A 16,074-nucleotide genomic window follows, 5' to 3' on the forward strand; every position below is an offset into this window, starting at 1 on the left:
GGTCACCTCGGAAAGGCGGACGGCGTTTTCTCTCGGGGTCCAAGGGGAGAGGGCAAGTGAACCTGGGGGCAGTTCAGGGGGCGGGGATGAACCGGGCGGTTTCCATAGCGCCCGGGGCGTGGGGGAGGAATACACCCCGCAAACTATGGCGAAACAACTGGGCTGCCGGGCTTGCCGGGTTGGAGAAGGCGGGAGGGAGGGAGGGGAGGCGGGGTGGGGGTGGGGGCAAGCCTGGCGGGACGGGGGCGGGGCAGTCACGTGCGCCCGAGGGGCGAGGCCCCAGCGGGCCGGCAGCGAACGGAGTCCGGGATTTGGCTGCGCCAGGAGCTCAGTCTTTCCTGGACCGAGGGGCTGGACGCGGCCAGGACGCCTTAGGAGGACTCCAGGCACCGGCCGGGGGGACAGCGGTCAGGACAGCGGTCCCACCCTCCGGAAAAGTGGGGGCAGAAGTTTGGAGGTGAGCGCTGGGAGCCCCGCGCGCGGCTGTTACGCAGGACTGGACCTCGGTTTCTCCTGGGGCGGACCAGGGCCACTGCCCCGCTAGCTGAGGCCACTGCCCCGTAAGACTGCCGGAGCTCTCAGCGCCTGTCCGGGGCTCCAGGGGAGGCCGTGGTCATGGTGAATGAAGGTCGCAACCTGGAGGAGCGCGATGGTACCCTTGAACAGCAGTCCGCGACGCCGGTGGACGCCAGCGCTCCCGCCCCACCTGCCATCCCCACTGACCCCAGCATCTCGACTCATCCCAGCGTCTTGGCTCATCCCAGCGTCTCGGCTCATCCCAGCGTCTCGGCCCATCCTAGTGTCTCGGCTCATCCCAGCGTCTCGGCCCATCCTAGTGTCTCAGCTCATCCCAGCGTCTCCTTCCACCCCAGCGTCTCTGCCAACCCCAGCGGCTCAGCCTTCCCCAGCACCTTCGCCCACCCCGGTGACTTGACCCAACCCAGTAGCTCCGGCCGCGAGGACCTCAGTACGATCAAGGTGAGCAGGCGCCGTTGGGCGGTGGTCCTGGTGTTCAGCTGTTACTCCATGTGCAACGCCTTCCAGTGGATCCAGTACGGCTCCATCAATAACATCTTCAAGTACTTTTACGGGGTCAGTGCCTTTGCCATCGACTGGCTGTCCATGGTCTACATGCTGACCTACATCCCTCTGCTACTGCCGGTGGCCTGGCTGCTGGAAAAATTTGGCCTTCGCAACATCGCCCTCATGGGCTCCGCTCTCAACTGTCTGGGGGCCTGGGTGAAGTTAGGGAGCCTGAAGCCACATCTCTTCCCGGTCACGGTGCTGGGCCAGGTCATCTGCTCGGTGGCCCAGGTCTTCATCCTGGGCATGCCCTCCCGCATCGCTTCCGTCTGGTTCGGGGCTAATGAAGTCTCCACCGCCTGCTCCATAGCTGTCTTTGGCAACCAGGTGGGTAGAAGAGTTGGTGGGTGTTCAGAGGAATGGCCATGGTACCACTGTGGGACGGAGCGTGTTAGATTGTATCTGACTGTACTGAACTGTGTGGGAGCCTGTAATTTTCTGACTTCAACTGAGTTGGTGACTCTCCGGCTGCCTTTATGGTTCTGTGTGACTGATGGTGTGAGTGATTATGACTGGGTGACTGTGTAAGAGAGGTGCGGGGCGGGGGGGGGGGGGCGCGGATAAAAGGAGGGGACCTTTTCTTTCACCCACAATTTCTCCTCCCCCAGCAGAAAGCATGCTTTGAAAAATAGGATGTTTTATGATTTCATTCCGAACCTGTCAGTCCACCAGCCTAGACCAGTGGTCGGCAAACTCATTAATCAACAGAGCCAAATATCCACAGTTCAACGATTGAAATTTCTTTTGAGAGCCAAATTTTTTAAACTTAAACTATAATATAGTTTAATATACCGACTCCTGCGCATGGGCCACGAAGTTTTAATCGCACTGTACGTGTGCGCCCGCATGTGGTATTTTGTGGAAGGGCCACACTCAAGGGGGCAAAGAGCCGCATGTGACTCGCGAGCCGCAGTTTGCCGACCACTGGCCTAGACCTTTGACTCCAGGAGAGCTGTCCTTTCTCAGGGAGCAGCTCCAGGGCTGGTACCCTCAGGATGTAGCAGGTGTCTTTAGCCTGAGCCACCAGCTTTCCTAGAGTGCACGCTCTCCTGCGCTGCATAGTACCGCCGAGCCGGCCCTGGTGGCGTTTGGCACCGTTCTTACCGTCTTTTGTGTACAGCTAAAGACAGGGCAGTGGGAACAACGCTTTGTGCCAAACTCCTGCCCTGGGGTTTAGAGCCAAGTTCAGCGGGATGGAGTAGAAATCTCCCTCTGAATTTCCAAAGACTAAAACCCTTGGAAAGGCCTGGACAGCTCATCTCTAAATCTCTTCTCTTTCCTCTTTGGAAGGAGCATATGAAATTCTTTGCCTCGCCATGTGCTTGGTGATGACCTAGGAAGTTGGGTGAGTTAAGCGTCTGATCGTCTTCTCCAAATATTTGAAGCAGATCAGACGGGGCTCTGCTCTATCTGAACCACCGCCTCCCGGTCCCGCTGCCTCCTGAGCCCACACAGCCGTGGCAGTGTGTTTCAAAAGGGCCAGTAACCCTTAGTTCCTATGGGCCTGTTTTCTCTTACCTGTTGTTGCATTTAGAAATGTTAACCTTTTTCGTTTAGAAATTTCTCATTTGGGTCAGAAATTTTCAAAACTGCTCTACAGGCCAATTTCCACCCTGTTCGTCTTCACCACCAGCAAGTTGACCTGAGCTGTTTCCCCAAGCCCGTAAGCCCTGCCATTTGGGCAATAGCGTAAGCAATCAATGAAAACAAACAGAAAGGGTTCTTTAGCACACAAACAGGCAACATGAAATCTCTTACCCAGCTCCCCCCCCTCCCCCCACCTGTGGGTTTGAACGTCCTGAAGACTGAATTGATTTGAGGTCTGGGGGTGAAGCCAGAGGGATCTTGTTCAGGGCAACTGAAAAATAGGTGTTGAGGGTGACGCTGACCAACCCGCTATTCGCTAAAGGGATTTTCACGTCCCCATTGCAGCCCTGCTGATGGGTTTGACATTATTGGATTTTTCCTTTCTAAGAAGGTAAAGCAGTGGGTGGGGGTGAAGGGCAGGACCTTCAAGCTTCTAGAGAGATATGTCTCTTTATTGGCAGTAGAACAGGATACAGGCCAGGTCACTGCAAACCCCACACCTTTGGTTTGGGGAGGGCAGAACTATAACTGGGAGGAGCCCTCAGGAGGTCTGGTGAGTTCAGAGAATCCAGCGCTTGTTTTGTTAACCATTAAGAGTAAACTTTTTCCAAGTGCAGCAGATGGCGTAGAAATCTCTTTGCTTTTTGGAAGGAGCATATAAAATTCTTTGCTCCAGAGGTGGCTCTCGGACGGAGCGTGCGGCTTAGGGTGGTCTTTGTCAGCTTCCACCACGGCGTACCACGGCCAGGGCCAAAAAGTGCAGAAGGTGATGGTGCAGCCCATCAGCCTCATCTTCAGATACTTGCAGAATAGATCTCGGATTCACGTGTGGCGTTATGAACAAGTGAATATGCGGGCAGAGGCTGTTTCATTGGTTTTGATGAGTGTATGAATCTCGTATTAGATGCTGCAGAAGAGATTCATTGAGAAAACAACTAGGTCGGATCATGCTGAAAGGAGGTAATACTTCTCTGCTCCAAAGTGTCTCCACCTAGAAATGACTAATGGAGAGAGAAATTACTGAGAAGCAATACAGTTTGTGTTTTTTAGGTGTCCTTTGTTGGGAGAATCGTTCTTAAACATTTATTCATGTTGGCTTACAATACCCTTATGTTACTACCAGATGACAATAAATGATGTTGAATTGTTTTTGTTAAAAAAAAAAAAAGAGTTATAGGTTTCCAGACCCTTTCTGACACACTTATACCTGTGAGGGAACTTAACACCAGACATATCTTTAAGATTTAATAACAGTAGTTATGCATTCATCACCCCTGCTCCCCTCCAAGGCCAGGAAATGCTAAGAATTTTGCATTTAAAAACTCTCTGACAGCATAAATTTGTGTCACGAAGCCATCTATTTAGTTTGATATTTTTAGGCTCAACCCACTGTGCTAAGTAAAAAGAAATTATGAAATAACAGAATTGTTTATGCTTCCTCTCATAGAGATAAATCATATTTGGTTCTCAGTGTGTGCTTTAACCTTATTTTCTGAGTAAAGCATGACTGAGTGGAGGAAAAATATTAACAGAGCACCTTGAGCTTTGCTGGAAAAAGGCTCCACAAAGCTGTTAAACAGATTTTCAGTGTCATTCTGCAGAATAATTCTTCATGGCCTGCAGACTTCACACTGGGCAGCAGAGCCCCTGCACCCTGGCAATTCTAACCTCTCTCTTCTAGTGCTTCTTAGACACCCGACGCGTGCACCAGCCCTGCTTGCATTCAATCCAGCATTAATTCATTCGTTCATTCATTCATTCAACAAGCTTTTACCTAGGTGGGGGAGGGAGAGAATTTCTTCTAGGTTTTTTCAGCTGGCCTAATAATTAAATGAACACGAGACAGATTAACAAGAGAAAGTAACCACATTTAATTACGTATGTACATATGGGAACCCCACATACGTAAAAGAGTCAGAGATCCCACACACATGAGAGGTTCAGAGACAGAAAGGTCAAATGAGGATTATATTACATCCCAAGCCAAGGACTAAGGTAAGATGCCTTGGGTCTTAAAGGGAGGGGTGCAGGAAGGAAGGTCATTTGCAGGACAGTAAGAAGAACAGATGTTCAGTAATGAGAAGTTTGCTCTGCTCTATAGATAGGTCATCAAGATTATTTCTGGGCTCTAGCTAGTTTGGCTCAGTGGATAAAGCGTCGGCCTGCCGACGGAAGGGTCCTGGGTTCGATTCCAGCCAAGGGCACATGCCCGGATTTCGGGCTTGATCCCCAGGGTGGGCGTGCAGGAGGCAGCCAATCAACGTTTCTCTTTCATCATTGATGTCTTTATCTCTCTCTCCCTCTCCCTCTCTGAAATCAATAAGAGAAATATTTTTAAAAAGATTATTTCTGGTATTAACTTTTATTGTGGACAAGGCTCCCAATTTAAATTCTCCCAGGAAGATAAGGAAGAGGCAGGAGTTTCTGCAGGCTTTCAATTCCCTTCAGCTCAAAATAATCCATATGCCAAGTAGCACATCTTGGGGAGACCTGTTTAAACCCCTTTACCTTGCTCCTCCATTTTGCCAGGTGCTGTACTAGGGCTGCAAAGATAACCCCTGCCTTCGCAGAGTTCTTGCACCAGATTTTTAGATTGTACCAGTGTCCCAAGGAGATCCCGGGAAATGATCTGGGGTGTTAAGGTATCCCTTGAGATAAACTTTAACAGTGCAGGTGTGGGACATTCAAGTAGTTGCTAGCTAAGGGGCTGCTCTTACGCAAGCAGGACCAGAGTGGCAGGCTTTAGGACCAACAAAGACCAGAGGCTTTAATTTAAATTTTAAGCGCACTCAAAATAATTCAATTAACTGCCGTAGGAATCACACCACACGAAACATGCAGTTGCAAATCACACAGCTTTTTTAAAAAAAATATATTTTATTGATTTTTTTACAGAGAGGAAGGGAGAGGGATAGAGAGTTAGAAACATCAATGAGAGAGAAACATCGATCAGCTGCCTCCTGCACACTCCCTACTGGGGATGTGCCTGTAACCAAGGTACATGCCCTTGACTGGAATTGAACCCGGGACCCTTGAGCCCGCAGGCCGACGCTCTATCCACTGAGCCAAACCAGTTAGGGCCACACAGCTTTTTTTATTACTCACACAAATTCCTGAGCTGTGTTACAAACTTAGGGATCCCCATGGTGCTGTCCTCTGGGGTCCAGCAGCTAGGCTGGTCTGGTCTGGGTGCAGGGGGTCAGCGTTCCTCACCCGAGAGCTCGGTCTCATCTCTATGGGCGGGGTGGAGGGGGTGGGGGAGTGGTTGTTAGCCGTTCTTCTGTCGTCTGACAGGAAGAGGAGAGTGGAGGAGTGTCACTTGTCAGACTGACAAAGGGACGGGCCTTTGTAGCTGTCTTGACAGGTGAGCATCGTTAGCTGGCCTGGGCCCATATTTAAAGCTTATTTGTACCTGTAGCAGCTCAGGTGGCTATCAATGATTTACATCAATGCGAATATGTTAATCTCAAACAAGGCGAGGGGGCTAAGGAGAGTGGTCACTCACCAAGTGTTTATCTTGACAAGTCACTCTGAGTTGTTTACTGAAGTTCAAATCTTTATGAGGGACACACTTCAGGGCAGTGGGGAATGTGTTCTTAATATCATACTTTAAGTTTTAAGGAACGTTAACTCAAACATCTTAAAACTTTTCTAACATCCTTTAAACATTTTAAACATTTCTATATTTTACTACAACAACCAGGCACCAAGGTTCAGATTTTTAAAAAAGCGAAATTGATCAGAGTAGAGGGGATCTATTTTCAGTTCTCCATGAGGTTTTTAGCATCTTCTTAGCCTAATTGCTGTGGGAAAATTGAAGGGGAAGGAAGCAAAATATCAAACACCTACCAGTGCAAGACACTTTTTCCATCCATTATTTAATTTTTCAACATTGTGAGGTGGGTGGGATTGTTCCCATTGTTACAGGGGAGGAAGTTGAGACAGATAAATGGAGCAACTTTATTCAGGGCCCTACAGGACTGGGTGGCAGAAGGGACATTTGAACCCAATTCCACCTCCAAAGCACATGTCGATAATCAGCCAATATTGAGTCTTCATGTGGATAAAATACATATTTAAAGAAAAAAAAGGGCAGGATTCTGAGGTTTGAATTTTGCTCCTTGTGTCTCAAGAATTGATGGTGAAAAGTGTCTAGCTAGCAGTTGCCTCTAGAATTTGAGAGCCTCGCTCCTGTCTCTCAGGTTCCCAGCATTAGATTGCCCCTCCCCCATCGCAAACTGCTAGGGCTGGTGCTGCTGCTCTGAACTTCGCATGGAGGGGTCCTAGGAATGGGTTCGAGTCTCTGGGAAGAAGAAGCCAGTAAATCCTGAGCCGAGGTGAGGGGAGTGAGGGGAGGGAAGGAGGCTCCGACTGCAGCTGAGGCTCTTCCGGTTCCCTCTGGTTATCTGAACAAGTGGTAACAGACTGGCATTTTTTTTTTTTTTTTTTTTTTAGCAACACTCGTTCCATTGTTTCAAGGGAAAAGGATTTGTGTGGGGTTTTGAGTGATGTGGACACATTGTTGTTGTGCAAGGGTTAGAAGAAAGCCTGTGTTCCTTCTGGTGATAGCTTGGTGATCAAGGACCAGGAGGATGTGGGAGATGAAAGAAATCTTCAAGTCAGCGCCAGCCCCCCACCCTCCCTGAGGAGCCTGCAGCACCCAGCAAGGGAAGGGCCTTCTCAAGGACTCTGGGGCTGCTCAGAGCACAGAACCCAATAAGAGAGGAGGAAACAATCAGTTTGCTTTCCATGTAAGGAAAATACAATCTATATATATGTATATTTAAAAGCCTCATATGCAAATTGTCCCCTTGGGAGTTTGACCAGGAGACTGGGAGTTTGATTGCTCGCTATGACGTGCACTGACCACCAGAGGGCGGCACGGAACGAAGGAAGGCCCCGATTGGCCCTGATTGCCGGCCAGGCCTAGGGTCCCTACCTGTGCACGAATTTCGTGCACTGGGCCTCTAGTTACCTTATAAAATCAGTTCTGTGGAAGCCAAGGATGGTTGGGCTATGGAAAATAGCTCTTTCCCACCGAAATCTAATGTGAGCCACATGTATAATTAAATCTTCTCGTAGCCACATTAAAAATCTAGCCGAAACCGGTTTGGCTCAGTGGATAGAGCGTCGGCCTGCAGACTGAAAGGTCCCAGGTTCAATTCCGGTCAAGGGCATGTACCTGGGTTGCGGGCACATCCCCAGTAGGAGATGTGCAGGAGGCAGCTGATCGATGTTTCTCTCTCATCGATGTTTCTAACTCTCTATCTCTCTCCCTTCCTCTCTGTAAAAAATCAATAAAAAAATATATTTAAAAAAAAAATAAAATAAAAAAATAATAAATAAATAAATAAATAATCTATAAAGTGTAAATTTAAAACATTTGTAAACAGGTGAAATTAGTTTTAGTACATTTTATCTAACCCAATATATCCAAAGTATTATTTCAACACATAATCAATATAATATTACTGACAAGCTATTTTACATCCTTTTTTTCATCCTGGGTCTTTCGAAATTGGCATGTTTTTTACACTTCCAGACTAACCACCTTCCCTGGCAAATGATGGGGTTGTGTTCAGTAGCCAGGCTGCACCGCACAGACCTGGAACAACGATGCTATTTGTAGGGGAGAAAAACTTTGCCTTGACCTTCTTAGGGTCCCTGGCTGGGTCTAAAAACTACACTGATAAAGGCGTCTTAACCGAAAATCATCCACATTTATTTAATGTGTTATGTGACATAGGAGCCTTCATAAGAAAATGAAGAACAGTTTGACTTGTGCATTTTTAAAAAATACTTTTATCTATTTTTAGCGAGAGAGGAAGGGAGCGGGAGAGAAAGAAACATGGGGATCGAACCCGAAACCCAGGCATGTGCCCTGTCTGGGAATCGAACTGGCAACCTTTTGGTGTCCGGGATGATGCCCAACCAACGGAGCCACGCTGGCCAGGGCTAGACCTGTGTGTTTTTATGCCAGGTTTGATGAAGAGTGGACAGCCGTGGAGGGATGTGACAGGTTAGGGGTATGAGGGAATTACAGTAAACTAGGGAAACTGAACAAGGCCTGTGTCTGGGTTCTTCTTGGCAGCCTCCCTGTGTCTTCAGAGATAAGGATGCTCCCTTCCTCCCCGTCTAGGGAGGGCACCTCTCACAGGATGGTTTTGTCGGTTTCAGGGAAGAAGAGCAAGGAGGGGGAGGAGATGAAAGTAACCTTTCTGTTTCTGCTGTTTTCTCAAACTCCTTCAGGCTTCCAGCAGATGAAGACGGGCTCTAGAGAACTGACTGCAGCCTTGGGGAGGTTGTGTTGGCTGGACTGGCTGATCATGGGTACCACCCAGAGAGGTTGAGTGTTTCTGGGACTGACTCAAGAGTCAGGGTCATGAGGCAGGTGGTCAGCCTAGGCTTCTCCCAAAATCATGGCCCCTGGAGTGTCTTAAACTCTCGGCTTACCGTTCTGGGTCTTCTAATGGGAGAGCCTTTCTTTCAAGTCTGAGTGAAGTTTGGGGAGGAGAAGGCAAACTCCTGTTCTCTTCCATTGGTTGTTATTGTTAAGGCGCCCGGAGCGCCCGCCCACATGGCTGACCGCATTCTGGCCTCCCTGTTGCACTAGCAGAGACAAACAGGCAGGGGCTGGGACAGCAGACAAGCCTAGTGAGTGGTGACCAAAATGAGAATGGGCGGGACCCATGGCCTGCAGGTCCCAGAGTGCTCACGGGTGCGCCAGGTCATATGCACATGACATCGTAAAAGTGACATTGGAATGTGGTGGGGTGACAGCAGGCACGAGGTCACATGTCCCATCTACAGACAGCAGCTGCTTCAGCTCCCGCCCACCACTGACATCCAAAGCATGGCCCAGTGTTGTTAGATCTTCTCTTTTTTTCTTTTTTTTTAAAAATATATTTTATTGATTTTTTACAGAGAGGAAGGGAGAGAGACAGAGAGCCAGAAACATCGATGAGAGAGGAACATCGATCAGCTGCCTCCTGCACACCTCCCACTGGGGATGTGCCCGCAACCCAGGTACATGCCCTTGACCGGAATCGAACCTGGGACCTCTCGGTCCGCAAGCCGACGCTCTATCCACTGAGCCAAACCGGTTTCGGCCTTCTCTTTTTTTCTTTAAAGAGAAACCAGAAATCCAGATTTTTTTAAAATGTGAAATCTGTTTTTTAAATTGTGGCAAAACATATGTAACATAATGGCGATCATTTTAGCCATTCATAAGTGTACAACTCAATGGCATGAGATACATTCACAATGGCATGTAAGCCTTAACCGCCATTTATACCCCAAACTTTTGCATCCCCCCCCCCAGCAACTCTGTAATCCTTAATAACTCCTCCCTGCTCCCTCCCTCCGGCCCCTAGTTCCCCCTTCCTGCTTTCTTTCTCTGTGAATTTGCCTATTCTAGGTACCTCATAGGATCTTATTCTAGGATCCATATGCTTGTTGGCTTTCTGAGTCTGCTTATGAATTCTGTTTGTTAAATGCTGCTGACGGGTTCAAAACTTTAGAAAAATAACAGTCTTTACTTAGAAACTGCAGGTCAGATAAAACTGTCGCATCTGAGACTCCGGGGGAGGGGAATGTGCAGGCAGGTGGAAATGAGAGGTCAGAGGTTAGCAACTCTGGGGAGGAAACAAGACAAGTGCTTCCTGAAAATGGGGGTTTTTCACCTCACCCATGGGCCTGGGTGAAAATGCCTGGGCCCCGGTGTGGACTTCCTTAACCAGGCTTTCTGGGGGAGGGGCCCAGACGCCTGTATTTTCAGCTGGCCTCCCAGGTGGGGCTAGCAATCAGACTCTTTGAAATCACCTGGAGCAATGGTTGGCACACTGCGGCTCACGAGCCACATGCGGCTCTTTGGCCCCTTGAGTGTGGCTCTTCCACAAGATACCGACTTCTGCGCATGGGCCACGAAGTTTGGCCCCTTGAGTGTGGCTCTTCCACAAGATACCGACTTCTGCGCATGGGCCACGAAGTTCCAATTGCACTGTACGTGCGCGCGTGCATGTGGTATTTTGTGGAAGAGCCACAATCAAGGGGCCAAAGAGCCGCACGTGGCTCGCGAGCCGCAGTTTGCCGACCACTGACCTGGAGAGAGGACCTGCAGGCCATGGGAAGGCACCCTCCCGCTTAGAGCCAGGTTCTTGTCAGGGCTGGTGTATGAGGTGTTTGCTGTAGGCTGGGTCCTGCGTGCAGGTGGAAGCATTTGTGAGCTCAGTTACTCACCCTTCAGATTGAGGGGAATGCTCTCTACTGGACAGGGGCCTGGCCCTGAGCGCGCCTGCCTCGGGCGTAGTGTGTTGGTTCCTGACTCCAGCAGGAAAAATTTCGCAACGTGAAGCTGAAGCTGGAGACAGCGCAACAATGAAGGGCTTAGGATAGAAGCAACATCAGGTGAGCCGAGGTGGGGCTGCTTTGGCTCTCGTAAAATTCTAGGTGAGAAATGAGCCGAGGTGGGGCTGCTGTCAGCTCGCTGGAAAGCCCCACTGCAAAGGGGGCCTTGGCGGCAGGTTCAGGGGTTAGCCCAGGACAAGCTGCCTTCCCTCCCGGTTGCAAGTCTCGAGTTGAGGAGATGCATGCCTGTGGGAAGAAGAGGGGGAAGCAAAAGGTGTGGGCACGCCCCCAGGAGGGAGAGTGAGGGAGCACTGGGTCCTTTTTTTTTTTTGAGGGTTTTAAAGGCTGGGGGTTTAGGGGAGGTCTTAGGGGAGATCTCAACAGAATATTCATCTGATCCCAGGCGTGCCCTTTCAGGGTCGTAGTCTCCAATGACTGATCAGAGCCAGGGCCAGGGCAGGCCGGCAGTCGCCACAGCTGCCCTAGTGTTGGCGGGCGTGGAGCTGAATACACCTGGGGCCTAGAATTTTTCTCTAGCGGGGAAAGGTCAGGGGAGGGTCCGAATCCTGAGTCGCATGACCAGCCATATATATGCCAGGGGAGGAAAGCCATCCTGGGGGTGATCCTGTGCCAGTGTGGGGCTTACTGCCCTGGTGACCGTCTGTGTCTGTTGTAAATTGCTCAGCCGGTTGGTTCAGCCATCTCTCTTTCCCCATTCCATTTGCCGAGGAATTTTCCTAGCTTCTTACTATGCTGGTTGGGCTGGTATTGGAGGCTCATCGTTCTGATTCACTTAAGGTTCTGAAAATGTCCTGGAAACCCTGGGTGGGGGTGGGGAGAGGGGGAAATCCCTGATGGAATGTGCGGTGGTGAAACCACTGCAGATGCTCCTAATCCTTTTGTTTCTTTGACTGTCAACTCTGCACTGGAGGACGCTGGGGTGGGCCTGACTCTCTTGGCTCGGTTTCTCTGCCAGGCATTGTTGCAGGTGCCCGCTAATTCCATGGAATCCAGTCTGAGTTTTCAGTGGAGCATTCTAGGACCCCTGCTCCCTCCCCATCCCTACCAGTGTGTCTCTGGTTCCCTCCCAGCCTAGCCTCTCAGCTCTGATCAGTGTAGCTCCTTAGTTGTCTCCGCGAAGATGCCCTGCTTAGGGACTAAGCCTCCTCCTGCCGGGAGAGTGACATTAACAAGATGGTGTACTGGGAAGCCTCCCCCCCCCGCCCCCACACAGAAACATTCGATAAACTGGAAACTGGCTAAAATAACTTCTTTATCGGAGCTCTGAAAATCAGTCAAAGATCTGCAGCAATCAAGCAAATGCCCAACCAAGAAAAAATCAAAATGGTAGGAAATTTCATGGCCTTTATACTCACCCTCCCCACCTCCCTTCCCCATGCTGTGCCTCCCAGTCCCCAGTTCCCTTCTGAAAACCGAATTTGCAGTGTTTCAACCCAGTTATATTCCTGAACGCTAACAATGAACAATCCAAAAAGGAAATTAAGAAAACAATTCCATTTATAATAGCATCAAAAATACTTAGGAATACCTTTAACCGAAGAGGCGAAAGACTTGTACACTGAAAACTATAAAATGTTGCTGAAAGAAATGAAAGACCTAAATAAATGGAAAGACATCCTGTGTTCATGGATCGGAAGACTTAATGTTGTTAAGATGTCAATACCACCCAAAGCCATCCACAGATTCAACACAATCCCTATCAAAATTCTGATGACGTTTTTCACAGAAATAGAAACAATGCATCCTAAAAGTCACGTGGAAATTTAAGGGACACTGAAGAAACACAACAATCTTGGAAAAGAACAACAAAGTTGGAGGTCTCACACTTCTTGATTTCAAAACGAATACCAAAGCTGCAGTAATGATGATATTGGCATAAAGACAAACATATAGATCAATGGAATAGTGTCCAGAAATAAACCCTCACAGGTATAATCAAATGATTTCCAACAAGGGTGCCAAAACCATTGAGTAGGAAAAGAACAGCTTCCCCCCTCCCCCAATCTTCACCTAAGGATATGTTTATTGATTTTTACAGAGAGAAGGAGGAAGGGGAGAGAGAGAAAAACATCGATGTGAGAAACATTGATCAGTTGCCTCCCATACCCACCCTGACCAGGATTCAAACCCACAACCTTTTTGGTGTTCAGGACAATGCTCCAACCAACTGAGCCACCCAGCCTTTTTAATAAAAAATAGATTTTATTTTTTAGAGCAGTTTTAGGTTCACAACAAAATTAAGCAGAAGGGTATACCCAAAAGAACTGAGAGCCCCAGCTGGTTTGGCTCAGTGGATAGAGCATCGGCCTGTGGACTGAAGGGTCCCGGGTTCGATTACAGTCAAGGCCATATGCCTGGGTTGCTGGCTCTGATCTCCAGTATGGGGCATGCAGGAGGCAGCTGATCAATGATCCTCTCCCTTCCTCTCTGAAATCAATAAAATAAAAAAATAAAAATAAAAGAACTGAGAGCAGGAACTTACTTGAACAGATGTTTGCACCCACGCGTATAGCAGCATTATTCACAGACAAAAGGTGGAAGCCACCCAGGGGTCCATCTCTGGGGGAATGGATAAACAAAATGTGTTATATACATACAATGGAATGTTATTTAGCTTAAAAAAGAAAGGAAATTCTGACACATGCTCCACATGGATGAATCTGGAAGACATTATACCAAGTGAAATAAGCCAGTCACAAGTACTATATCATTGCACTTACAGAAGGTATTGAGATGTCTTTTTTTTTTCCTGACAACAACCAGTTCTCCAATTCTCTGTCCTACAACTCAGTTCGATTCTGACACTAGCTCCTCAGAGTTAGTGCAGATCCCACAAGTTTGGGGCTCAGTTCCACAAGACTGCCTCCCATGAGATACCATTTGCAAATCCTGGAGGCCATCTGTACTTCTGACTATACATTGGGGATTCCCACAACCCCTCCTTGGGTTCTGTAATCTGCTGGAATGGCTTGGAGAACCCAGGGGAACACTTTACTGACATTTACTGGTTTATTATAAAGGATACAACCCAGGAACAGCCAAAGGGAGCAGATACCGAGATACCGTGAGGAGGAGCACACGCTTCCATGCCCTCGCTCCTCACACCACCACCCTCCCAGCACTTTGACGTGATGTGTTCACCAACCTGGAAGATCACTGAATTTCCTTGTTTGGGAGTTTTATAGAGCATAGTTTCCAGCTCCCTCTCCTCCTCAGAGGTGGGGGAAGGTGTGATTGAAAGTTTCCAAATCCTAATCACTAGGACTTCCCCTGACCCATTAGCTTAAACTCAGGTGTGATGGAGGGGGCTCCTTATGAATGACAAAAGACACTCAGGAAATTCCCAGCTTGTTTAGAGCTCTGTGCCAGGAATGGTGACAAAGACCAAATATATTTTTATTATACCACAGGTACCTAGAATAGTCAAATTCATAGACTCAGAAAGTACAATGGTGGTTGCCAGGGGCTGGGGGAGGAAAGAATGGGGAGTTATTATTTAAGGGGTACTCAGTTTAGGAGGATGAAAAAAGTTCTGGAGGTGGATGGAGGGCATGGTTGCTCAATGATGTGAATGTACTTTATACCACTGAACTGTACCGTTGAAAATGGTTAGAATGATCAATTTTATACTGTGTATATTTTACCATCATCCCCCCAAACCTCCCCGAATATCCCCATTATGTGTGAGGTGTTCCCCTCTGGCTGGGTACTGCTCACCTCCTGCCATCATCTCTGTCTCCGTGCTTGGAGGCATCCCTGGCCTCTGCTTGCTGGGCTTACTGGGTCCTGGCCTTGGTTTTCTGGTGGCTTGTGTTTCCATCCTCTTCCTTTATCTTTCCCTGCTCCCCCAGCTCCTCTTCCCACTGAATGGGGAAAGTGTCAGGGAGCTGGACCCTTGATACATCTCTCCTGTATCTCAGGGTTCTGGGCATAACCGGCGAGCACAAATGGAGGGACCAATTATTAAACAGGTTTCCATTTCCCGAAAGAAAGTAAGGTGACAATGAGTTCACTGAGTGCTCGGTGGCTGGAGGAAGGGACTAGACCAGCCGTGGGCAAACTACGGCCCGCGGGCCGGATCCGGCCCGTTTGAAATCAATAAAGCTAAAAAAAAAAAAAAAAAAAAAAAAAAAAGACCGTACCCTTTTATGTAATGATGTTTACTTTGAATTTATATTAGTTCACACAAACACTCCATCCATGCTTTTGTTCCGGCCCTCCGGTCCAGTTTAAGAACCCATTGTGGCCCTCGAGTCAAAAAGTCTGCCCACCCCTGGACTAGACTCTGTCTTACTCTTTCAATGAAAAGCGTATTAAGTCCTTACTGTGCCAGACCCACCAGACCAAGCTGGTTGAGAACACCATCTTTAGCTCTGCTGGGTACTCTTGGGCAAGTTTCTAAACTTTTCTAAGTTTTTATTTTTTTTAAATCCTCACCTGAGGACATGCTTAGACAGAGAGAAACATCCATGTGAGAGAGAAACATCGTTCGGTTGCCTTCCCTCTGTGCCCTGGCAAACCGGCAATCTTTCTGTGCACAGGACGGTGCTCAAACAACCGAGCCACTAGGTCAGGCAGCTTTTCTAAGTTTTGACTTCTTTTGTAAGATGGAGATGAGACAGGGAGTGGAGGGCCTTTAGCTAACGGTTTATCAGACAAGAAATGGTCAATGAAGAACAGATGCTATCACCAATAAAGGTAGTCGGTTGGCTCCCGTCTGCAGGGGCTTCTGGTGCAGGAAAGGCCAACACTTAACAACTCGAGGATATCTGTGCACGGGGCATTAAGGGGTCACAGCACGTGGTAGCGCACACCTCAGTGTGTGCCGTGAGGAGCGAGCATGACAGCTCCCCTGAGGAGGCGATGGTGATAGCCAGTTCTCAGTGAGTGAAGTGAAGAGATGTTGGGTGAATAGGGGAGGGTGGGCCGTTCCAGGAAGTTCCCAGGTAGTATTCCGATGGGGACTTGTCCCCCTTGAGAGCGACTGGATCAAAAGCTTGCAGGTGCTAGAAGATGGCGTGAGTTTCCAAGTGTGTG

At 48.7% G+C, this 16,074-nt stretch overlaps 1 protein-coding gene and 1 pseudogene across 5 annotated transcripts in view; both read left to right on the plus strand.

Moving 5' to 3' along the window:
* The first annotated feature begins 269 nt into the window (after positions 1 to 269).
* The window catches only part of FLVCR2 (FLVCR heme transporter 2), a 61,927-nt gene continuing 46,122 nt past the window's right edge, over positions 270 to 16,074 (plus strand). For all 5 annotated transcript variants that reach the window (XR_004968270.1, XM_036313573.1, XM_036313587.1 and 2 more), the window contains exon 1: positions 270 to 1,410. Coding sequence is in view for 4 of the 5 variants with exons in the window: in XM_036313573.1 (XP_036169466.1) it covers positions 616 to 1,410 (795 nt within the window). In the remaining variant the exon portion in view is untranslated. The remainder of the gene's footprint in view (positions 1,411 to 16,074) is intronic.
* On the plus strand, positions 1,443 to 3,666 carry LOC118677718 (annotated as a pseudogene).

This window comes from Myotis myotis, unplaced genomic scaffold (genome assembly GCF_014108235.1).
Source record: "Myotis myotis isolate mMyoMyo1 unplaced genomic scaffold, mMyoMyo1.p scaffold_m19_p_1, whole genome shotgun sequence".
NCBI lineage: Eukaryota > Metazoa > Chordata > Mammalia > Chiroptera > Vespertilionidae > Myotis > Myotis myotis.